Here is a 26976-nt window from a genome sequence, read left to right as displayed (position 1 = left end):
TACATATATAATTATATACAGGAGATGCCAAGGTTATACCAGCTGTAAATATATAATTATATACAGGAGATACCCAGGTTATACCAGCTGTACAAATATAATTATATACAGGAGATGTCCAGGTTATACCAGCTGTACATATATAATTATATACAGGAGATACCCGGGTTATACCAGCTGTACAAATATAATTATATACAGGAGATGCCCAGGTTATACCAGCTGTACATATATAATTATATACAGGAGATGCCCAGGTTATACCAGCTGTATGTATATAATTATATACAGGAGATGCCCAGGTTATACCAGCTGTACATATATAATTATATACAGGAGATGCCAAGGTTATACCAGCTGTACATATATAATTATATACAGGAGATACCCAGGTTATACCAGCTGCACATATATAATTATATACAGGAGATGCCCAGGTTATACCAGCTGTATATATATAATTATACACAGGAGCTGCCCAGGTTATACCAGCTGCACATATATAATTATACACAGGAGCTGCCCAGGTTATACCAGCTGCACATATATAATTATATACAGGAGATACCCAGGTTATACCAGCTGTACATATATAATTATATACAGGAGATGCCCAGGTTATACCAGCTGTATATATATAATTATACACAGGAGCTGCCCAGGTTATACCAGCTGCACATATATAATTATATACAGGAGATACCCAGGTTATACCAGCTGTACATATATAATTATATAGAGGAGATGCCCAGGTTATACCAGCTATACATATATAATTATATACAGGAGATGCCCAGGTTATACCAGCTATACATATATAATTATATAGAGGAGATGCCCAGGTTATACCAGCTATACATATATCATTATATACAGGAGATGCCCAGGTTATACCAGCTGTACATATATAATTATATAGAGGAGATGCCCAGGTTATACCAGCTGTACATATATAATTATATACAGGAGATGCCCAGGTTATACCAGCTGTACATGTATAATTATATACAGGAGATGCCCAGGTTATACCAGCTGTACATATATAATTATATACAGAAGATACCCAGGTTATACCAGCTGTACATATATAATTATATAGAGGAGATGCCCAGGTTATACCAGCTATACATATATAATTATATAGAGGAGATGCCCAGGTTATACCAGCTATACATATATAATTATATAGAGGAGATGGCCAGGTTATACCAGCTGTGCATATATAATTATATAAGGGAGATGCCCAGGTTATACCGGATTTATATATAATTATATACAGGAGATATCCAGGATATACCAGCTGTACATATATAATTATATACAGGAGATGTCCAGGTTATACCAGCTGTACTTATATAATTATATACAGAAGATACCCAGGTTATACCAGCTGTACATGTATAATTATATACAGGAGATGTCCAGGTTATACCAGCTGTACATATATAATTATATACAGGAGATACCCAGGTTATACCAGCTGTACATATATAATTATATACAGGAGATACCCAGGTTATACCAGCTGTACATATATAATTATATACAGGAGATACTCAGGTTATACCAGCTGTACATATATAATTATATACAGGAGATGCCCAGGTTATAGCAGCTGTACATATATAATTATATACACAAAATACCCAGGTTATACCAGCTGTACATATATAATTATATACAGGATATGCCCAGGTTATACCAGCTGTACATATATAATTATATACAGAAGATGCCCAGGTTATAGCCGCTGTACATATATAATTATATACAGGAGATGCCCAGGTTATACCAGCTATACATATATAATTATATACAGGAGATACCCAGGTTATACCAGCAGTACATATATAATCGTATACAGGAGATACCTAGGTTATACCAGCTGTACATATATAATTCTATACAAGAGATGTCCAGGTTATACCAGCTGTATATATATAATTATATACAGGAGATATCCAGGTTATACCAGCTGTACATATATAATTATATACAGGAGATACCCAGGTCTTACCAGCTGTACATATATAATTATATACAGGAGATACCCAGGTTATACCAGCTGTACATATATAATTCTATACAGGAGATACTCAGGTTATACCAGCTGTACATATATAATTATATACAGGAGATGTCCAAGTTATACCAGCTGTACATATAGAATTATATACAGGAGATACCCAGGTTAAACCAGCTGTACATATATAATTATATACAGGAGATGTCCAAGTTATACCAGCTGTACATATAGAATTATATACAGGAGATACCCAGGTTATACCAGCTGTACATATATAATTATATACAGGAGATGTCCAGGTTATACCAGCTGTACATATATAATTATATACAGGAAATACCCAGGTTATACCTGCTGTACATATATAATTATATACAGGAGATGCCCAGGTTATACCAGCTATACATATATAATTATATACAGGAGATACCCAGGTTATACCAGCTGTACATATATAATCGTATACAGGAGATACCTAGGTTATACTAGCTGTACATATATAATTCTATACAAGAGATGTCCAGGTTATACCAGCTGTATATATATAATTATATACAGGAAATATCCAGGTTATACTAGCTGTACATATATAATTATATACAGGAGATACCCAGGTTATACCAGCTGTACATATATAATTATATACAGGAGATACCCAGGTTATACCAGCTGTACATATATAATTATATACAGGAGATACCCAGGTTATACCAGCTGTACATATATAATTATATACAGGAGATGCCCAGGTTATTGCAGCTGTACATATAGAATTATATACAGGAGATACCCAGGTTATACCAACTGTACATATATAATTATATACAGGAGAAGCCCAGGTTATACCAGCTGTACATATATAATTATATACAAGGGATACCCAGGTTATACCAGCTGTACATATATAATTATATACAGTGCCTACAAGTAGTATTCAACCCCCTGCAGCTTTAGCTGGTTTGATAAGATGCAAATAAGTTAGAGCCTTCAAACTGCAAACGAGAGTAGGTTTTATGAACAGAAGCATAAATCTTACAAACCAAAAAGTTATGTTGCTCAGTTGAATTTTATTAAATTTTAAACATAAAAGTGTGGGTCAATTATTATTCAACCCCTATGTTTAATATTTTGTGGAATAACCCTTGTTTGCAATTACAGCTAATAATCGTCTTTTATAAGACCTGGTCAGGCCGGCACAGGTCTGTGGAGTTATCTTGGCCCACTCCTCCATGCAGATCTTCTCCAAGTTATCTAGGTTCTTTGGGTGTCTCATGTGGACTTTATTCTTGAGCTCCTTCCACAAGTTTTCAATTGGGTTAAGGTCAGGAGACTGACTAGGCCACTCCAACACCTTGACTTTTTCCCTCTTGAACCAGGCCTTGGTTTTCTTGGCTGTGTGCTTTGGGTCGTTGTCTTGTTGGAAGATGAAATTACGACCCATCTTAAGATCCTTGATGGAGGAGCGGAAGTTCTTGGCCAAAATATCCAGGTAGGCCGTGCTATCCATCTTTCCATGGATGCGGACCAGATGGCCAAGCCCCTTGGCTGAGAAACAGCCCCACAGCATGATGCTGCCACCACCATGCTTGACTGTAGGGATGGTATTCTTGGGGTCGTATGCAGTGCCATCCAGTCTCCAAACGTCACGTGTGTGGTTGGCACCAAAGATCTCGATCTTGGTCTCATCAGACCATAGAACCTTGAACCAGTCTGTCTCAGAGTCCTCCAAGTGATCACGAGCAAACTGTAGACGAGCCTTGACATGACGCTTTGAAAGTAAAGGTACCTTACGGGCTCGTCTGGAACGGAGACCATTGCGGTGGAGTACGTTACTTATGGTATTGACTGAAACCAATGTCCCCACTGCCATGAGATCTTCCCGGAGCTCCTTCCTTGTTGTCCTTGGGTTAGCCTTGACTCTTCGGACAAGCCTGGCCTCGGCACGGGAGGACACTTTCAAAGGCTGTCCAGGCCGTGGAAGGCTAACAGTAGTTCCATAAGCCTTCCACTTACGGATGATGCTCCCAACAGTGGAGACAGGTAGGCCCAACTCCTTGGAAAGGGTTTTGTACCCCTTGCCAGCCTTGTGACCCTCCACGATCTTGTCTCTGATGGCCTTGGAATGCTCCTTTGTCTTTCCCATGTTGACCATGTCTGAGTGCTGTTCACAAGTTTGGGGAGGGTCTTAAATAGTCAGAAAAGGCTGGCAAAAGAGATCTTTAATCCACACATGTGAAGCTCATTATTCTTGGTGCCTGAACTACTTCTTAATACTTTAGGGGGACCAAACAGAATTCTTGTGGTTTGAGGGGTTGAATAATAAATGACACTCTGAATTAACTTTTAACGTTTTAAGAAAACAAACAAAAAAAAAAACAAAAACAAAATTTGCTGCAGTGCATTTCCCACTTCCAGGCTGATCTACAGTACAAATGTCACAATGCCAAGTTAATTCCGCATGTGTCAACCAGCTAAATCTGCAGGGGGTTGAATACTACTTGTAGGCACTGTATAGGAGATGCCCAGGCTATACCAGCTGTACATATATAATTATATACAGGACATACCCAGGTTATACCGGCTGTACATATATAATTATATACAGGAAATGCCCAGGATATACCAGCTGTACATATATAATTATATATAGGAGATACCCAGGTTATACCAGCTGTACGTATATAATTATATACAGGAGATGCCCAGGTTATACCAGCTGTACACATATAATTATATACAAGAGATGCCCAGGTTATACCAGCTGTACATATATAATTATATACAGGAGATGCCCAGGTTATACCAGCTGTACATATATAATTATATACAGGAGATGCCCAGGTTATACCAGCTGTACACATATAATTATATACAAGAGATGCCCAGGTTATACCAGCTGTACATATATAATTATATACAGGAGATGCCCAGGTTATACCAGCTATACATACATAATTATATACAGGAGATGCCCAGGTTATACCGTATGTACATATCTATATAAATAATCGTCTTATCCCGTCTGTCTGTCTGTCTTTCTGTCTGTCTTTCTGTCTCTCTGTCCAGGAAATCCCGCGTCGCTCATTGGTCCGGCCGCGACCAATCAGCGACGCGGGATTTGAGAAAAAGATGGCGGCCGTTAGCGGCTCATCTGCAGGACGGAGGTCAGCGGCGATGCAGCCGGGAGATGAGGCGGCGCGAGGCGCTCATCTCCCGGCCGCTAGCAGCAGAAGTATCCCGACCGGCGGCGGCGGCGCCGCTGACCTCCATGCGGCTAGGGTGTCAAGGGAGGATCGGGGAGCGGCGCTGCCGGTCGGGATACTTCTGCTGCGAGCAGCCGCTCATCTCCCGGCTTCTCGCAGCGGAAGTAGCCGCACAGGCAGCGGCGCTCCCCGGTCCTCACCGATACGATTCCGCTCCCTGGTCCTCACCAATACGATTCGCTGATTGGTCGCGGCCGGAGGCCACGACCAATCAGTGAACTTGGCGCAACATTTAAACACCGCTGTGCTGATTGGTCGCGGCCGCTGCCCGCGACCAATCAGCGATTTTGGCGCCACATTTAAACAGCGGCCGCGATCAATCAGCGATCTTGGCGCCACATTTAAACACTGCTGTGCTGATTGGTCGCGGACGCTGCCCGCGACCAATCAGCGATTTTACCGCAAAATTTAAACAGCGGCCGCGACCAATCAGAGATCTTGGCGGAAAATTTAAACACCGCTGTGCTGATTGGTCGCGGTCGCTGCCCGCGACCAATCAGCGATTTTGGCGCCACAGTTAAACAGCGGCCGTGACCAATCAGCGATCTTGGCGCCACATTTAAACACTGCTGTGCTGATTGGTCGCAGACGCTGCCCGCGACCAATCAGCGATTTGACCGCAAAATTTAAACAGCGGCCGCGACCAATCAGCCATTTTGGCGCCATATTTAAACAACACTCTGTTGATTGGTTGCGGCCGCCAGCCGCGACCAATCAGCGAGATTGGCGTCAAATTTAAACAACGCTCTGCTGATTGGTCGCTGCCGCCAGCCGCGACCAATCAGCGAGATTGGCGCCAAATTTAAACAACGCTCTGCTGATTGGTCGCTGCCGCCAGCCGCGACCAATCAGCGAGATTGGCGCCAAATTTAAACAACGCTCTGCTGATTGGTGCCAAATTTAAACACCGCACTGCTGATTGGTCGCGTCCCCAAGCCGCGACCAATCAGTGAGATTGGCGCCAAATTTAAACAACGCTCTGCTGATCGGTCGCGGCCGACCGCGACCAATCAGCGAGATTGGCGTCAAATTTAAACACCGCTCTGCTGATTGGTCGTGGCCGCCAGCCGCAACCAATCAGTGAGATTGGTGCCAAATGTTTAGAAAAAACACTTGTTACATTAGCCATGTTCAACTTTGTATATGGTTCTTGATTTATTGGTTTATTGCTAAGAGCAGAAAGTTTCTAAATTTTGCAACTAAACCACATTTCCAATGGAGTCAGTAATTTTGTTGCAGCTGTAGAGGATTTAGCACTTACCTGTTATATGTAGATAAAGCACAGAAGTCTCAGAGCCCAGGTTGTTGTCAACTTGCACCAGGACTCTGAAGATGCCCACACTCTGATAGATATGCTTGATCCCGTCTTCTGTGGCACTAAGGTTGGCATAGGAAGCCGCTATACCATCACCAAAGTCTACCTGGATGTTAGTTCTCTGGATATCTCCCTAAAAGCAGAGAAACAATGACAATAAGGATTAAGAAAGAAGGGAAGAGGCAACGGGTGTCTTCTCAAAGGCTGCCATGAGTGGTCCGTCATATGAAGACATGGTGAGACTGGTGGTGGGGCCAAGTGGAGTGGGACCTGCTAATTTGCTGAGTAAAGAAGAGAACTGCTAGGACTTGGAGAGGGACACCGGGGACTGAGTGTTGTATTCCTGGTGGACAGAAAGGCTTAGATGCCCAGAACAAGTGCTGCCACCAAGTTCCAGCCAAAGAAAACCTTGTGCACATTTACTCAGGACTGTGCCCCATTAACTCTGTTGTGTTTTGTGCCAGACTAAGTCGGGTAGATGCCTAAGAGTGTGTGATATCATATGACTTCTCACAGATGGAAGTGTTCCTTCCCTGGGGCTCACACGGTGCCATAACTTTCCATGAAACAGTCTGCAAAGGAGATTGAAAAGGAGAAATATATGGGGGATGAACAGGATGGAGCAAAAGGTTCCTTGCACCAGGTTTCCTGCACCAGAGAAGACAGTGCTGACTCTGATGTTTAAATTCTCAGCGCATGTGCAATGATCTGGCAAATGGCCACATGGAAGGCTGTACTGAGCATGTGCAGAGAATGTGAAGATTGGTGCATGCTAAAAATTTCACATCAGACAGATTTTCCCATTCTTTGTACATGTGCAGAACAGAGAGCTGGTGAGTGCTCAGAGAACTGCTGCTGTGTGCATGCGCAGAGTAAAAAGCCAGAAAACGCAAAGCTGTTCTGAGAATGCGCAGAGAATGTGATGATCGGCCCATGCTAGACAAGTAGAGCAGACGGCACGACCTCAGATTTTCTCATTCTTTGTACATGTGCAGAACAGGGAGCTGGCGAGTGCTCAGAGAAAATGTGTTCTGTGTATGGGCAGAGTAAAAAGCCAGAAAATGGCAAGAGGAAAACTGTTCTGAGCATGTGTAGAGAATGTGATAATCGGTGCACGCTAGAAAACCAGAGCAGACAGCACAGCGTCAGATTTTCTTATTCTTAGAACTGAGAGCTGGTGAGTGCTCAGAGAAAAGGTTTTCTGCACATGTGCTGCAGATGTGATGAGCAGCAATTTTTTAGAGATTTCAAAAGAAGACAGCTCTGATTCATCAAACAAGAAGCCGGCAAATGCTCAGAAAAAGTTATTTTGTGCAGGCACAAGAGAATGCGACATGCGCAGGATTTCAGAGGGGGCAGCAGTGACCCAAGGGAAGCCTGCGCTGTCAATCAATGCAGCCGGGGCAGGATTAGTTTAGAAAACTGTTGGGTGAAAGAGCAAATGCCATGTGACCCCTCCTATAATGCGCAGAGCACCTAATTTACATATGGACAAAAGAAAGTTTTCATGGTAAATCTCTATTTCCAGCACCCCCTCTCCCCCTATGATTCCCACTCTCTTCTTTATTTTGTGCTACGTTGCACTCAGGACACAGTGTTGCACCGATACATTGTCACGCCCGGCTATGTTAATGTTGCAGCAATGCAGAGAGACATTTTATATGTTTGCAGCAGAAATAATAAAGGATTTCTGTGCATGAATGTCAATGTGAAATAAGAAGTTCCCGCTTTTATTATTGGTTATGCACACAAGTTGCCAAGAATAAAACTGACTATTTTCCCCCCGGCGCCACGTATATTAATTGGAGAGCAGATATGGGAAAAAAGAAATCTTTATTGATCATAAAAAATATGGATTTCTTCTCCGGGAACATCATTGATTATCGCAGCACCTGAAATATCCCTGAAAAAGCCAAATCAGATTTTCGGAACAAACCTTTATGTTCCTTTAGTCTTAAAAGAGCCGAATCCTAAAATCCTGAAAGGTCAAAAAACGTTCAAAAAGGGCAGTAAAATCCCTGTAATATTCCGAGAAGTGAAGACGAGACTGAGATACTGAGATACCGTGATACTGAGAAACTGAGACACTGAGATACTGAGATACCGTGATACTGAGAAACTGAGACACTGAGATACTGAGACACTGAGATACTGAGATACCGTGATACTGAGAAACTGAGACACTGAGATACTGAGATACCGTGATACTGAGATACCGAGATACTGAGACACTGAGACACTGAGACACTGAGATACTGAGAAACTGAGACACTGAGACACTGAGATACCGTGATACTGAGATACTGAGACACTGAGATACTGAGAAACTGAGATACTGAGATACCGTGATACTGAGATACTGAGACACTGAGATACCGTGATACTGAGAAACTGAGACACTGAGATACTGAGATACCGTGATACTGAGATACCGAGATACTGAGACACTGAGACACTGAGATACTGAGATACTGAGACACTGAGATACCGTGATACTGAAAAACTGAGACACTGAGATACTGAGATACCGTGATACTGAGAAACTGAGACACTGAGATACTGAGATACTGAGATACTGAGACACTGAGACACTGAGAAACTGAGAAACTGAGACACTGAGATACTGAGACACTGAGATACTGAGATACCGTGATACTGAGACACTGAGATACTGAGATACCGTGATCCTGAGAAACCGAGATACTGAGATACTGAGACACTGAGATATCGTGATACTGAGATACCGTGACACTGAGACACTTAGATACTGAGACACTTAGATACTGAGATACCATGATACTGAGATACCGAGACACAGAGACAATGAGACACAGAGACAATGAGATACTGAGACACTGAGATACTGAGACACTGAGATACGGAGACACTGAGATACGGAGACACTGAGATACGGAGACACTGAGATACTGAGACACTGAGACACTGAGATACTGAGACACTGAGATACTGAGATACTGAGACACTGAGATACTGAGACACTTAGATACTGAGATACTGAGATACTGAGACACTGAGATACTGAGATACGGAGACACTGAGATACGGAGACACTGAGATACGGAGACACTGAGATACTGAGACACTTAGATACTGAGACACTGAGATACTGAGATACTGAGATATTGAGACACTGAGATACTGTGATACTGAGATACCGTGACACTGAGATACTGAGACACTTAGATACTGAGATACCGTTGATACTGAGATACCGAGACACAGAGACAATGAGACACAGAGACAATGAGATACTGAGACACTGAGATACTGAGACACTGAGATACTGAGACACAGACACTGAGACACTGAGACACTGAGATACTGAGACACTGAGATACTGGGATACTGAGACACTGAGATACTGAGACACTGAGACACTGAGATACTGAGATAATGAGATACTGAGACACTGAGTGGAGATGATCTACAGGACTAGACACAACCTGGGGGCAGTGGAGATGATCTGCAGGACCAGACACAACCTGGAGGCAATGGAGATGATCTGCAGGACTAGACACGACCTGGGGGAAGTTGAGATGATCTGCAGGACCAGACACGACCTGGGGGCAGTGGAGATGAAATGCAGGACCAGACATGACCTGGGGGCAGTGGAGATGATCTGCAGGACCAGACTTGACCTGGGGGCAGTGGAGATGATCAGCAGGACCAGACTCGACCTACGGACCGCCGTGGTGATGTTTTGGGGTAAGACACATTTTTTCCCTAATCCTTACATATCCCTTTAAGCCGTTCCTCCAGACTTTGTGCCCTATTTCTGCTCTCCTGGGGGCTGCAGACTCCGCTCTCCTTACACAAATATTATTCTGTTCTGTATTCCCATTAATCTTCATTCCCTCCGCCACATAATTTGTTATCTCAGACTAGTATTTCTCGGTACAGTAATTGGTCATTGATTAGTGAGTCTGGCGGCATAAATAACAGCTGTGAGGACAATGAAGCCCCCTCTCTCCCCGTGCGGCGCAGCACGGACGGTCGCGCGGCTCAGCGCCTTATTTCACTTGTCTCATGCAATTCTGGATCCATCCATTTTTATATTGCCGATGACCACGACGATAAACTGCTGTAAATGAACTCTCCGTCACCGGACGGTAATGGTTAATAATTACTGGGACACTGGCATTATAAAACTGTAATCAGTAGAACGCTGGTAAAAATGCAAAGCATCCTGGGAAATCGGCTGTGGAATAAATTTTCTACCTCCCTGAATCCCAATTATAGGGGCACTTACGCTCAAACCTTGTCTAATATTAAAACGAATATGTATGAGCTGCATTACCAGACACAGCCACAAGGACATGAGTGGCGCTGTTGTGGTGCATTGGAAGTAGTGGAGATATACATTATATGCAGCACAGTCCCTGTAAACCCATACCTCCTCTAATTGCAGCACAAATGTGACATTGTGCCCTTGTTCTGCAGTCAGCTTTCCGTCCATTGTGGTGACTCGGAGGCCGTGCGGAGCTTTCCCCGGACACTGCTGAGGTTTGGCCGTGTACTGTTCTCTTACGCCGTCGGTGCAGTTGTTGGATACAACCTTTCTATAACTGAGACAACACAGTAATGTGCATAAATTACAAGCAGAAGGACACAAGGAGATACATTCAGTAGGGAACGATTCATGAAGAGACTCGCAGGGAAGAAGACGCTCTACGATGTCCCAAACATGAAGAAGTCTTCTATTCATAGAGGAGATTCTACCTGGGAAATTAGGACACATTGACTACAGAATCCGACTACTCAGAGTTTGTTTGTAGTCTGTTACCATGGAGACACAATCAACAGATACTGCAAAGTTGTTACCTTTACTATTTTAGACACATTGGGATATTAGGTGGACGTGGACTTCAGTAATATTCATCTTTACTACAGGACGCTACTGTAGACCCAAAAAATAGCCACATGAAGTGTTGAGTAGGCGGCTGCACAATGTCCTGCTCCAGTTTTGTATACTGTGTAGATCTAAACACAGCCGGAGCTACAACAGCTGATCAGTTGGATTGCGGGGTGGTAGTGTCACAGGTGTGTCAGGTGATCTGGCTGTAGAAGGTCACTGCGCTTGGCACTGCAGACACCTTCTTAATCCTTCTTCCTTTAAGACCCATCAGCGAACTCCTTCCTTCTGCTGATTGACACACCCTTGCATGGGAGTTAAAAACTCTCAGGTTGCTCCAGGCAATTGCCGGTGATACTTCTATGTTCTTTTGTGCATGCTTGGAGCACTAGCAGTCAGCTAGCTTCTTCTCTGGTGCCCTTGGAGGACAGTTGGCGTTACTCCTCTAGTGTCTGCTCAAGCTAAGTTAATTCCCTTTGTTTGGCTACCTTGTTGTCTTTAGTTTGTAGTGGGGCCTGACCAGTGCTCACTCCCCCCTTCCCGATCTAGGGCCAAGCTCTAGGGATATATAGGGTTTAGGGTCCAGCTCGGTGATTGGCGTGAACCAATATAGGGACGGGTAGGCAGGGTGATACTAGATCAGCCTAGGGGTCTCCTCTCCCCCTTTCCCTAGAGTCTGGGCTTCCTCCCCCTCTTCCCTTCATGTTGCACTTAGTCTTTCCAACACTTTGCGTGACAGGTGGACCCACACCGATATGATAAAGATGATGGGTCATAAGTATCTAAAGGTCTCCATATACATTAGACCAAGTTTGGCCGAAGCGGACAATATTAGAGGGATCGGCCGACAGTCTGATGTGTATGGAGGCCTCTCAATGTGAATTTCTATTCCTGACCCGTTAGTCCTTTAGGAGATAAGCTGCTGTCAAAGCCCAAGAGGTTTTCTCCACTATTCCCTTAGATGAACGTTCTGCAGAGCCGAAAGGTCCTATTTTTGGGGGATGTTGGAAGAAGTAGCCGACGACCAATTGATTGCTGGTCCATCAGCTTCTGTATCCTATGTGTTTGGCCAGATTAACTCCTAAACAACCCGTTTAATAACTTGTAAAATATCAACATAAATACATAAATAAATAATAAATAATAAATAAAACAGAGATTTATCAGTGATTACAGAGCTCTTAGGTAGGTTTACAATAATGTAGAATATTAAGTCTGGTAATAATCACCATAGTCTGCTAAGGGTTAAGGTATTTCTGCTAAATTAATTAACCATTAAAAAAATAAATAAAAAAAATAGGAAAAATACAATATTGAATATATTTGGGATCATGAGGTCTGTGGAGCGTTTCACCTACCCGGTGCTGTTCAGGTAACTTTGTCCGAGGCTGCAATCTTTGGACAAGGATGATGGGTTGTACCAAAACGCAGGCAGGCACTGGCCATTGCTGTGTCGCTCGTAGCCATAATCACTAAGGAGAGAGAGGGGATCATTTAGAAGAGCGTGATAATTAATAATAATCCAATTTTAACTTTTATTGATCGAATAATATTAATCATTTTCTTTCATTTTTATGATTTTCTTACTGTACATTCCCAGGGGGGTCTCTTTGATTCATGTGTCTGGATTGATTTACATCAATTTAATCAGTTTTCCAGTTTTATGTAAATGAACCTTAATCTCTGTACAAATGAAAAAGTTCTGAAACTTTCTAATGGTAATTGTGAGGAATGGAAACACAAAGTGTAAGATATTAGTTTTTGGTCAGTGCAGGAGATTCAAGAAGCAGAAATCTGGTCTCTGCTGAGAAGTGGAAACGACTGTATCCAGAGCAGACAATGTATCCAGAGCAGACAATGTATCCAGAGCAGACAATGTATCCAGAACAGACAATGTATCCAGAGCAGACAATGTATCCAGAGCAGACAATGTATCCAGAGCAGACAATGTATCCAGTGCAGACAATGTATAGAGTGCAGACAATGTATCCAGTGCAGACAATGTATCCAGTGCAGACAATGTATAGAGTGCAGACAATGTATCCAGTGCAGACAATGTATCCAGTGCAGACAATGTATAGAGTGCAGACAATGTATAGAGTGCAGACAATGTATCCAGTGCAGACAATGTATCCAGTGCAGACAATGTATCCAGTGCAGACAATGTATCCAGTGCAGACAATGTATAGAGTGCAGACAATGTATCCAGTGCAGACAATGTATCCAGTGCAGACAATGTATAGAGTGCAGACAATGTATCCAGTGCAGACAATGTATCCAGTTCAGACAATGTATAGAGTGCAGACAATGTATCCAGTGCAGACAATGTATCCAGTGCAGACAATGTATCCAGTGCAGACAATGTATAGAGTGCAGACAATGTATCCAGTGCAGAAAATGTATCCAGTGCAGACAATGTATCCAGTGCAGACAATGTATCGAGTGCAGACAATGTATCGAGTGCAGACAATGTATCCAGTGCAGACAATGTATCCAGTGCAGACAATGTATCCAGTGCAGACAATGTATAGAGTGCAGACAATGTATAGAGTGCAGACAATGTATCCAGTGCAGACAATGTATCCAGTGCAGACAATGCTCTGTGGGCTCAACATTCTGGACTCCGATACATTGTAACAAACAAGAGACTTGTACAGCAGCTGCCGCTGTGTTCAGCTCACAGATACTGTTGAGCATTCCGATACTGAGTTCCGATACTTTTAGAATATCGAATACCGGAATCGGAAGTTCCCATAATGCCTGCGCTCTGAAGGATGACAAGCTGGATGGCAGCGCTCAGCTTACTGTACTTGTCATAGTGTTAAAGGATTTATTAAAAAAAATAATAGTGTTTTCATGCACCGTCTCTTTAAAAAAGCCGGCTGGCAATTCAGCAGCGGTACCCGACAATTTATAACAGAAAGATAGAGCATCCATAGGCAGATTATAATGAGGGCAATCCGGGCTACCGCCCGGGACCTCGGGGGGACTATGGCCGGATTGCCCTCATTATATGTGTGGCCGCGCGGCACATACCGGCAGACAGTGGCGGGGGGCCGGACCACTCCCACAGCAGCGGTGCACGGCCGCAGCTTCTCCTTCAGCCGGGCCAGCACTGCAGCAGTTAACCTCCCTGTGCTGGCCCGGCCGCGTCACTGCTAGGAGACACGGCCCTGTGCGCGGCCGTGTCTCCTAGCTGTGACGTCACGCAGTGCGCGCCCGGCCTGCACTGCTGCAACGGAGAAGAGAGAGCAGGCAGGAGGAATGGAGCCGGGGGATGGTGAGTCTGTGTCTGTATGTATGTATGTATGTATGTATGTATGTATGTATGTATGTGTGTGTGTGTGTGTGTGTGTATGTATGTATGTATGTATGTATGTATGTGTGTGTGTGTGTGTGTGTGTGTGTGTATGTATGTGCAGGCAGATATCATTGTGTGATGTCTGTTTATATGTATTTTTGTGTTTCAAATGTGTTTATGCGTGTATGTATATGTCTGTATATGTTTGTGTGCGTGACTGCGTGCGGCCTCCTGCGAGTATAGATGGCGCCGTGCGGCCTCCTGCTGTCTCTGGAGGGGGGCCGTGCAGCCTCCCGCTGTGTATAGATGGCTACGTGCGGCCTCCCGCTGTGTATAGATGGCACCGTGCGGCTCCCTGCTTTGTATAGATCGCACAGTGCGGCCTCCCGCTGTGTCTAGATGGCTCCGTGCGGCCTCCTGCTGTCTCTGGAGGGGGGCCGTGCAGCCTCCCGCTGTGTATAGATGGCACCGTGCGGCTCCCTGCTTTGTATAGATCGCACAGTGCGGCCTCCCGCTGTGTCTAGATGGCTCCGTGCGGCCTCCTGCTGTCTCTGGAGGGGGGCCGTGCAGCCTCCCGCTGTGTATAGATGGCTACGTGCGGCCTCCCGCTGTGTATAGATGGCACCGTGCGGGCTCCCTGCTGTGTATAGATGGCACAATGCGGCCTCCTGCTGTGTATAGATGGCTCTTTGCGGCCTCCCGCTGTGCCTTCTAAACTGCCCGGGGCCCTTGCTACTCTTAATCCACCCCTGAGAGCATCACACATAGATTAAATAGATAGAAACATGTCAGTCACATATATAATAAGTACAGTGATAGTGTTGATTACTGTACTTGTCATTTAGTGTTAAAATAAAGGATTTCTTTAAAAAAAAAATTGGCGTGGGGTTCCCCGTAATTTTAGTCTCTAGCGGAGGTTAAGCAGACAGCTGGGGCAGATGTTTGAAGCCTGGGAAGGGGGTAATACCCACGGAGCTTCCCAGGCTACTAATATCAGCCCCCAGCTGAATACCTAGCCTTTACTAGCTATTAAAATGGGGGACCCCCCCAAAAAAATGATGTGGGGTCCCCCCTATTTTAATAGCTAGCAAAGGCTAGGCAGACAGCTGGGGGCTGATATTAAAAGACCAGGAAGGGTGCCTTGAATATTGGCCCCCTCCCAGGCTAGAAACACCAGCCGTCAGCCGCCCCAGAAATGGCGCATCCATAGGATGCGCCAATTCTGGCACTTAGCCTCGCTCTTCCCACTGCCCTGTAGCGGTGGCAGTGGGGTAATAGGGCTGGGGTTGATGTCAGCTTATAATGCCAGCTGACATCAAGCCCAGGTTAGTAATGGAGAGGCATCTATAAGACACCCCCATTACTAACCCCATAGTCAAAGTTAAAAAAAACACAAACACCCAGAATAAAATCCTTTAATTGAAATAAACACACAATTCTTTATTGTTCTAAATTAAACCATACTTACCGTCACGCCCATTCCAGCTGAAGCCAACGATCTCCTGCAATAAAAGAAAAATAATAAACCAACATCATCCTTACCTTTCCATGGTTCCCAGCACGGCTCCAGCTCTGCTACATTCACATGACAGGCTGGATCGCAGCCGAAAGCTGCCATCCAGCTTGCCATGCCGCAGACACTGAGAAGCGCAGGCATGCTTGCGCTCCTCAGAGTCTGGCTCTGACGGCATCCAGATGAGCCGAGTTCATGTCCAATGAACTCAGCTCACCTCATGCACGTCACTGACAGCGTTGGAGAATTCTCCTGAGCTTGCGCTTGCCGTGAGCGCATGAGAAGTCTCTCACGCTCACCGCATGCGCAGGAGAATTCTCCCACGCTGTCAGTGATGTGCATGAGGTGAGCTGAGTTCATTGGACATGACCTCGGCTCATCTTTATGCCGTCACAGCCAGACACTGAGGAGCACAAGCATGCCTGCGCTTCTCAGTGTCTGCGGGATGACAGGCTGGATGGCAGCTTTCTGCTGCGATCCAGCCTGTCATGTGAATGTAGCAGAGCTGGAGCCGTCCTGGGAACCATGGAAAGGTAAGGATGAGGTTGGTTTATTATTTTACTTTTATTGCACGAGATCGTTGGCTTCAGCTGGAATGGGCGTGATGGTTAAGTACGGTTTAATTTAGAACATTAAAAAATTGAGTGTTTATTTCAATTACAGGACTTTACTCTGGGTGTTTGCGTTTTTTTTTTACTTTGACTATGGGGTTAGTAATGGGGGTGTCTTATAGATACTTCTCCATTACTAACCTGGGCTTGATGTCAGCTGGCATTACACTGTGTTCCAAATTATTATGCAAATAATATTTTCTCAGATTTTCCCAAATTACCTATATGATTTGCAGTCATTGTAATTTTCCAGTCAAATAACTATTAGAGTACAATTGAAAGGTTTTTGTACAAACTGCCTATGATAACAGTATATTTTTTAAAAAAATAAAAAACTCAAACTGCACTCAACATGCATGTTCCAAATTATTATGCACAGCAGAGTTTTCAACCTTTTCATTTAATTAAAGAACAAAAAAAATGGTCATTTTTTAAATTATAAGCATTAGCAGGTTATTACAAACTGAAATCAAACAGTTTTCAACTCAAAACTTTATTCTAGGTGATGTTACATTTGCACATAGGACTCCTTGTCCGAAAGGAGCTTCTGAACTCTCTCGTCCATTGAATTTGTCAGGTTTTGGATGGTTTCTGCTTCAATTGTTTTGCATGAGGACAGAATACCCTCCCAGAGCTGTTGCTTAGATGTGAACTGCCTCCCGCCATCATTGACACTCCTTTTGATGATGCTCCAGAGGTTCTCAATGGGGTTGAGGTCAGGGGAGCATGGGGGCCACACCATAAGTTTGTCCCCTTTTATGCCCATAGCAGCCAGAGATGCAGATGTGTTATGTGCAGCATGAGACGGGGCATTATCATGCATGAAATGATCTCGATGGTCCAGATGGATGGAGTGGAGGATGGCTGGTTGATGGACACTGCATGCAAACACGGCTACGGCACTAACAAGGAGGAGGTGGAGTAATGTTTTGGGCTGGAATCATGGGGAGAGAGATTGTCGGCCCTTTTAGGATCCCTGAAGGGGTAAAGATGAACTCCATAATGTATGTTGAGTTTCTCAAACAGCACTTCCTTCCATGGTTCAAGAAGAAGAACCGTGCATTCCACAGCAAGATCATTTTCATTCATGATAATGCCCCGTCTCATGCTGCACATAACACATCTGCATCTCTGGCTGCTATGGGCATAAAAGGGGACAAACTTATGGTGTGGCCCCCATGCTCCCCTGACCTCAACCCCATTGAGAACCTCTGGAGCATCATCAAAAGGAGTGTCAATGATGGCGGGAGGCAGTTCACATCTAAGCAACAGCTCTGGGAGGGTATTCTGTCCTCATGCAAAACAATTGAAGCAGAAACCATCCAAAACCTGACAAATTCAATGGATGAGAGAGTTCAGAAGCTCCTTTCGAACAAGCGGTCCTATGTGCAAATGTAACATCACCTAGAATAAAGTTTTGAGTTGAAAACTGTTTGATTTCAGTGTGTGATAACCTGCTAATGCTTATAATTTCAAAAATGACCATTTTTTTGTTCTTTATTAAAATGAAAAGGTTGAAAACTCTGCTGTGCATAATAATTTGGAACATGCATGTTGAGTGCAGTTTGAGTTTTTTATTTTTTTAAAAATATACTGTTATCATAGGCAGTTTGTACAAAAACCTTTCAATTGTACTCTAATAGTTATTTGACTGGAAAATTACAATGACTGCAATTCATATAGGTAATTTGGGAAAATCTGAGAAAATATTATTTGCATAATAATTTGGAACACAGTGTATAAGCTAACCTCAACCCCAGCCCTATTACCCCACTGCCACCGCTACAGGGCAGTGGGAAGAGCGAGGCTAAGTGCCAGAATTGGCGCATCCTATGGATGCGCCATTTCTGGGGCGGCTGACGGCTGGTGTTTCTAGCCTGGGAGGGGGCCAATATTCATGGCACCCTTCCTGGGCTATTAATATCAGCCCCCAGCTGTCTGCCTAGCCTTTGCTAGCTATTAAAATAGGGGGGACCCCACGTCATTTTTTTGGGGGTCCCCCATTTTAATAGCTAGTAAAGGCTAGGTATTCAGCTGGGGGCTGATATTAGTAGCCTGGGAAGCTCCGTGGGTATTACCCTCTTCCCAGGCTTCAAACATCTGCCCCAGCCGTCTGCTTAACCTCCGCTAGAGACTAAAATTACGGGGAACCCCACGCCAATTTTTTTTTTTAAATAAATCTTCTATTTTAACACTAAATTACAAGTACAGTAATCAACACTTTCACTGTACTTCTTATATATGTGACTGACATGTTTCCATGTATCTAATCCAGGGCTCGACAAACCCAGGCGCCTGGTCGCCAGTGGCGCCTAGAAAATGTTGTCTGGCGCCTAGAAAATGTTGCCTGGTGCTTGAGGAGTTGAGGAGTTGAGAAGAAAAAAAAATACTCTCAATCCAATCCCACCTCCTGCACGGAGTCATCCAATCGGAGGAAGCAGGGACAGTATCGCTCAGGCCGCCTTCTCCACTTTGCTCCGCCCCCCTTATGCTCCGGGACTGGACAGGGAGAGTTGGGTTACGGGGGAAGCAGGGCCGGCGTCAGCATCCGGCGTACCCGGGCAAGTGCCGGGGCCCTGGAAAATCAGAGGGGCCCAGCCGCCCACTCACTGTCGGGGCCCGGGCCCACACACCCACCCGCCCACTCACTGTCGGGGCCGGGCCCACACACTGTCGGGGCCGGGCCCACACACCCACCCGCCCACTCACTGTCGGGGCCGGGCCCACACACCCACCCGCCCACTCACTGTCGGGGCCGGGCCCACACACCCACCCGCCCACTCACTGTCGGGGCCCTGGCCGCTTCCTCGGCACCTGTTCAGGGACGCAGGCGCTGCTTGATTGCCGGCACTTCCCCCAGACATGGCCGCGCGCTGTCCGGCTGTGTCTGCTAGTAATGACACGGCAGGGTCGACGGCACTGCACCTTTAATTGTGCTTGTGTGTCGCTCCTGCCGCGTCATTACTAGCAGACACAGCCGCACAGCGCGCGGCCATGTCTGGGGGAGTGCCGGCAATCAAACACCGTTGGAGCGGAGGTCCTGCACAGATGGGCGGGAGGGGCCCGGACCCGACCGCAAGTGGGCCCCTCTGATGTTCCAGGGCCATGAAGTCTGTGACACGCCGGGGGCCCTGCACTGCCCCATACCCGAGGAGCTGCTGGACAGGACACTGGACCGGGGACAGGTGAGTGAGGCTTCCCCAATCCCCATATTAAAAATATTAGTAATGGGTCTGTGTGAGTGCATGTATGTGAATGTCAGTGTATATGACTATGTATATATATTTGTCTGTTTTATCTATGTGTATGTCTGTATGTGTACATATGTCTGCGTACCGTGTGTGCGCACGCATATGTCTGCGTACCGTGTGTGCGCACGCATATGTCTGCGTACCGTGTGTGCGCACGCATATGTCTGCGTACCGTGTGTGCGTGCATATGTCTGCGTACCGTGTGTGCGTGCATATGTCTGCGTACCGTGTGTGCGCACGCATATGTCTGCGTACCGTGTGTGCGCACGCATATGTCTGCGTATGTGAAGGATGAGGGGGCAGGCTGGGCCATGTGTAATAAATAAATAAATAAATATATATATATATATATATATATTTATATATTTATTTCTCCGCCGTATCTGTGCATCATGAATCGTGTATGTGTTAAAAGGGCCCACTGGGACTCTTTCGCCCGGGGCCCAGAAAAACCTGGAGCCGGCCCTGGGGGGAAGGATCGCTGTGGCCGGGGGCCCGTTCTCATCTCCCGCTACCTGTGTAAGTACATACAAAGGCCGTGCTCCCCGGGGAGACGCCGTGTGTGAGGGGGTCTATATGTACAGTTTGTCAACAAAAAAAATTCTGGCTCCTAAATTTTTTGGCTGGCTCCTAGATTCTGAACAACTTTGTCGACCCCTGATCTAATCTATGTGTGATGCTCTATTCTTTCTATTCTAAATTGTCGGGTACCGCTGCTGAATTGCCAGCCGGCTTTTTTAAAGAGACGGTGCACGAAAACACTATTATTTTTAAAAAAAAATCCTTTAACACTAAATGACAAGTGCAGTAAGCAACAGTCACTGTACTTCTTATATATGTGACTGACATGTTTCTATCTATCTAATCTATGTGTGAAGCTCTATTCTGTCTGTTATAAATTGTCGGGTACCGGTGTATGCCGCTGCTGAATTGCCGGCTTTTCATGTAATACATTCTACATTATTCTTAGTTGTTTTACTTCATGTAGAATTAACCTACAAGGAAAGAAAGGGTTTATTTTCATTCTGATATTTCTGTCCCATTGACTTGCATTGGTTTCCGGTATCGGAATCGGCGATATCCGATATTTTTTGGGTATCGGTCCGATTCAATCCGATCCGATATTTCCCGATATCAGAAGGTATCGCTCAACACTACTCACAGAGCATTGTCCAGAGTTTTCTCATTCACTCAAAGTGTAAAACATTTCAGCCACCTTTGATGTGTGTGACTGTGTGTTCCTAGGGAACCAACCACCAGCTCGTCCAGTATCATACAGATGTATAGAGAGAAGGAAAAGCGCTCCAATATAGGACGGTTAGTAGGATTTTATTGATCTTTACTAATATTCCAAATATAAACGTTGCAAACAAAAGTGACGTCAGTAACCGGAGTTAGACAACGTTTCGCATGAATAACCCTTTATCAGGTGCTCACATGGAGTAACTGGATCAAACAAGAAGTAAGATCAGGTGTCGTCATTACAAAACCAAACAGCAAAGAGGATTCCTGCATTTTTATTCATTGATCGTTAAAGATGATGGAAACTGCTGAGGAATTAAATATTGTAGAACTATATACTAATTATAGTGGGTGCAGGGTTTGCTTTCGCATCCTGGAGCCTAATGGGGGCTTTAAAGATCTCATTGGTTCATATGAAAAGACTAATACATTTAACACCTATGAGTATTGGGGGTTCTGGAGGAGACATGACATTGGGGCCCCTGAGCTTCAGGTTACACCACTGACTTTATACAAAATATTAACCTAATGTGTCGGAACTCAACTTCCCTGATTAACTCCATGACTCTTTCAAAGCCCATTTTGTTTGATCTCCATTACCCTTGACCCGACCTGTCGACTACACTCCATTCATCTTGGTATCTACTAATAATAATTGCCTTTTTCCATTTCCCTTGTACATTGCGTCCAATCCCTCTCCTGATAAACATTGTCCAGGGAATCACTTACCAAATTATGATCCAGTTCTTAGACAAGTGGCTCCAATCTAATCAAACCCATGGGGAAATGTGGTCCTGTGAGTTATTTATGCAATCCCTTTTGTTCTTTCCCAGCAGGTCACTGGGACCCGACCAGTAGAGTATTTTCAATTATATTCTCTAAGCAATGGGGAACCCGTAAATGGACAATTAGAGAAGAGTGAAGTCTGAGCCATTTTTGTTAATGACCGTGCATTGGACATAACGAAGACGCGCCAGACTGCTCATCTGTAGGCAAAGAGACGAAGACCCTTTGAGAATATGAGGATGCGCCATTGAACTGGTCCTCCACAAAACACTCAGTTGCCTTGTTGTCTTTCCTGGGATCCCTGTGGCCCAATGTGTTGCATTACGTTACAACCAGATCTGTACCGGAGGCTTCGGAATATCTAATTGTGGGATCAAGTTGGCCATGTAGAGGTCTCCTCCTATCAGGATCACTCAGGGTTGGGTGTTAGTGCTGCCCTCCTGGATCCCGGGGTAGGATCATTATATGTATAACCTTTAAGATGCAATATCTTCTGAGAAAACTTGTGCAAAAGTTTTTCTAGCGTTCCTTGAAGATGTGAGGCCGAGTGAATCCGAGCGTTCAGCCCCGCAGTCTGCATAATAGCATTTATCGACAAATTACTAAGGCAGGAATCTCGCTCTCCGTAACACGGTGCCCCGGGGGGACTTAATAATATCATTGTAACCGCGCTTTTTACTAGGAACTGTCTGCGGACCGCCGGAGGGATCCTAACATAATATTTTATTTCTTAAATTACATTCAGCCCCAGAGAGCGGCGCATGCAGGATGCCTTTAATTCACCATTGATTAGATAGACATCAGATGATGGAGAAACAATGGAATGGGAGCGACTTATCCTAAACATTACTGTCGGATATTTCACTTTACGCGACTCATCTTCAAAGGAAAGGAATCATCGGAAATGAATTATTGTTCAAATATGATTTTTGGGCTAAATAGATTTTTTGAAAATTTTACCAGTGTTTTTTTTAACTCGTATCACAAAAGTTAGTAAAAAAATAAATACATTTGGAAATCTTGCAATTTTTACACTGGACACTTGGGGCTTCTTCTAGACTCAAACTTACTGGTGTTTCAGGAAATCCATATGTTTATTAGCAGCAAAAACCTGAATCAGACCCCAGCTAAAGCACTAAAGAATCTAACAAACAGGTGCAAAGGTCACTGTACAGGAGGAGGAGGAGGTGAGCTGTGACATCACCTATTGTGAATGGTGGATCCCGTATTATCTACTATATATAGCGGTGTTATCAGTCAATTTACAGGAGGAGGAGGAGGTGAGCTGTGACATCACCTATTGTGAATGGTGGATTCTGTATTATCTACTGTATATAGAGGTGTTATCAGTCATTGTACAGGAAGAAGAGGTGAGCTGTGACATCACCTATTGTGAATGCTGGATCCTGTGTTATCTACTGTATATAGAGGTGTTATCAGTCATTGTACAGGAGGGGGAGGAGGTGAGCTGTGATATCACCTATTGTGAATGGTAGATCCTGTGTTATCTACTGTATATAGAGGTGTTATCAGTCATTGTACAGGAGGGGGAGGAAGTGAGCTGTGATATCAACTATTGTGAATGGTGGATCCTGTGTTATCTACTGTATATAGAGGTGTTATCAGTTATTGTACAGGAGGAGGAGGTGAGCTGTGACATCACCTATTGTGATTGATGGATTATGTGTTATCTACTGTATATAGAGATGCTACCTGTCATCATAATCCTGTCTCTGATGATAATGAGCCTGCTGTAAACTCTTCCTGAAAAGACAGGTAGTAGGCGTCCAAAGAAGCCCTAGTGGCAAGTGTGAAAAATTGCAAGTTATAATAATAAAAAAAAAAATTGACAAAAAATTCTAAAAAAAAAATACATTTAACACAAAAACCTTGTTTAAATAATAATTAATTTGTGATTACACATTCCAATTAAAAGTAAATCACAGGACAGTCATCTGCAACATAGCCTTAATAATGGAGGCAGTTGTCCACTACTGCACCATGACAGAAACTTGATGAACCCCATTATAGTCCAATGGAACCACCAACCACTATTTGTGCCCTCGATGTGTCGGATCCGTCCCTCGCATGAATTCCATTTTTCTGTTTCTACTAGGGAGAAGAGAAAGTCATATTTAAGGTGCTAAGGGGAAGCCCCCTCGGCTCCAGCAGAGCGGGGGTCATTAGCTTATCGCATCCTTAGGAACTTTCTCTGATTTTAATTGATTTTATGGAGTCTTCATCCTAATAAACCTATTAGTATATGTGTGCACATTGTTTATGTATTGTGTTTCTTCCTTTTTTCTCTTTGGTTAGATGTCTTTACTGATGTAGCACCCTCATTACATATTTATAGGCTACAGACTGATGAAGATGACCAAAGTAGAACCATGTGTGTAGATGACATAGGGGCCAATGAGTACTTGGGCACACAATGGCTTTGGACACAGTATTCTAACTTTAATGGTCAATCTTTTGGACTAAGCAATTGATATCAGGGGCTGGAGCAACATACAATCAAACATTGATCAATTGGGCACCGGGGAACCAAATGGCGCAGGAACATCCAACAGTCAATCTCTAGAGTTGGGTCAATCTCCCAATTCGATTCAGGCAGATTCCCTCAGCTGACGTGCGAGCCCCCTGTAATCCGGTAAAATGGTACCTGGACATCCATAATGCTGGTTACACCCTAGGCAAAATGCAAAAGATTCAGATTCTGGCGAATCTGATTTATTTTTGTGAAATTAAAGGCATCACTCATCTTGTACAAACACTTATCAAATATTGATATCCTATCTTATCCTATTGATTGGTGATGGACCAAAACCTTGCATCCCTTCACATAAAGGTGCCTGGAAAGCCACATCTATATTGCTTACCGAGGTACTGTGATTGATTTAGAGATGTGCCTGTGCCTACAGGATTTATCACATGTGCCTGTGCCTACAGGATTTATCACATGTGCCTGTGTCTACAGGATTTATCACATGTGCCTGTGTCTACAGGATTTATCACATGTGCCTGTGCCTACAGGATTTATCACATGTGCCTGTGTCTACAGGATTTATCACATGTGCCTGTGCCTACAGGATTTATCACATGTGCCTGTGTCTACAGGATTTATCACATGTGCCTGTGTCTACAGGATTTATCACATGTGCCAGTGCCTACAGGATTTACACATGTGCCTGTGTCTTCAGGATTTATCACATGTGCCTGTGCCTTCAGGATTTATCACATGTGCCTGTGCCTACAGGATTTACACATGTGCCTGTGTCTACAGGATTTACACATGTGCCTGTGCCTTTAGGATTTATCACATGTGCCTGTGCCTACAGGATTTACACATGTGCCTGTGCCTTCAGGATTTACACATGTGCCTGTGTCTTCAGGATTTATCACATGTGCCTGTGCCTACAGGATTTATCACATGTGCCAGTGCCTTCAGGATTTATCACATGTGCCTGTGCCTTCAGGATTTACACATGTGCCTGTGCCTTCAGGATTTATCACATGTGCCTGTGCCTACAGGATTTACACATGTGCCTGTGCCTTCAGGATTTACACATGTGCCTGTGTCTACAGGATTTATCACATGTGCCTGTGCCTACAGGATTTACACATGTGCCTGTGTCTTCAGGATTTATCACATGTGCCTGTGCCTACAGGATTTACACATGTGCCTGTGTCTTCAGGATTTATCACATGTGCCTGTGTCTTCAGGATTTATCACATGTGCCTGTGCCTACAGGATTTACACATGTGCCTGTGTCTTCAGGATTTACACATGTGCCTGTGCCTTCAGGATTTATCACATGTGCCTGTGCCTTCAGGATTTATCACATGTGCCAGTGCCTTCAGGATTTATCACATGTGCCTGTGCCTACAGGATTTACACATGTGCCTGTGCCTTCAGGATTTACACATGTGCCTGTGTCTACAGGATTTATCACATGTGCCTGTGCCTACAGGATTTACACATGTGCCTGTGTCTTCAGGATTTATCACATGTGCCTGTGCCTACAGGATTTACACATGTGCATGTGTCTTCAGGATTTATCACATGTGCCTGTGTCTTCAGGATTTATCACATGTGCCTGTGCCTACAGGATTTACACATGTGCCTGTGTCTTCAGGATTTATCACATGTGCCTGTGTCTTCAGGATTTATCACATGTGCCTGTGCCTACAGGATTTATCACATGTGCCTGTGCCTTCAGGATTTATCACATGTGCCTGTGCCTACAGGATTTACACATGTGCCTGTGCCTTCAGGATTTATCACATGTGCCAGTGCCTTCAGGATTTACACATGTGCCTGTGCCTTCAGGATTTACACATGTGCCTGTGTCTTCAGGATTTATCACATGTGCCTGTGCCTACAGGATTTACACATGTGCCTGTGTCTTCAGGATTTATCACATGTGCCAGTGCCTTCAGGATTTACACATGTGCCTGTGCCTTCAGGATTTACACATGTGCCTGTGTCTTCAGGATTTATCACATGTGCCAGTGCCTTCAGGATTTACACATGTGCCTGTGCCTTCAGGATTTACACATGTGCCTGTGTCTTCAGGATTTATCACATGTGCCTGTGCCTACAGGATTTACACATGTGCCTGTGCCTACAGGATTTACACATGTGCCTGTGCCTTCAGGATTTATCACATGTGCCAGTGCCTTCAGGATTTACACATGTGCTTGTGCCTTCAGGATTTACACATGTGCCTGTGTCTTCAGGATTTATCACATGTGCCTGTGCCTACAGGATTTATCACATGTGCCAGTGCCT

General features: G+C 44.4%; 1 protein-coding gene across 3 annotated transcripts in view; it reads right to left on the bottom strand.

Moving 5' to 3' along the window:
• Positions 1–26976, bottom strand: part of SORCS1 (sortilin related VPS10 domain containing receptor 1) — a 951041-nt gene that overhangs the window by 78570 nt on the left and 845495 nt on the right. For all 3 annotated transcript variants that reach the window (XM_073684756.1, XM_073684757.1, XM_073684758.1), the window contains exons 17-19: positions 12836–12949; positions 11019–11190; positions 6551–6737 (exon numbers count right to left, since the gene is read on the bottom strand). In XM_073684756.1, the coding sequence (XP_073540857.1) occupies positions 6551–6737; positions 11019–11190; positions 12836–12949 (473 nt within the window). The remainder of the gene's footprint in view (positions 1–6550; positions 6738–11018; positions 11191–12835; positions 12950–26976) is intronic.

Source organism: Phyllobates terribilis, unplaced genomic scaffold (assembly GCF_046119375.1).
Source record: "Phyllobates terribilis strain yellow unplaced genomic scaffold, ASM4611937v1 Scaffold_5__5_contigs__length_657084704, whole genome shotgun sequence".
In the NCBI taxonomy this organism is placed as follows: Eukaryota; Metazoa; Chordata; class Amphibia; order Anura; family Dendrobatidae; genus Phyllobates; species Phyllobates terribilis.
This window is presented reverse-complemented; position numbering and strand designations above follow the sequence as displayed.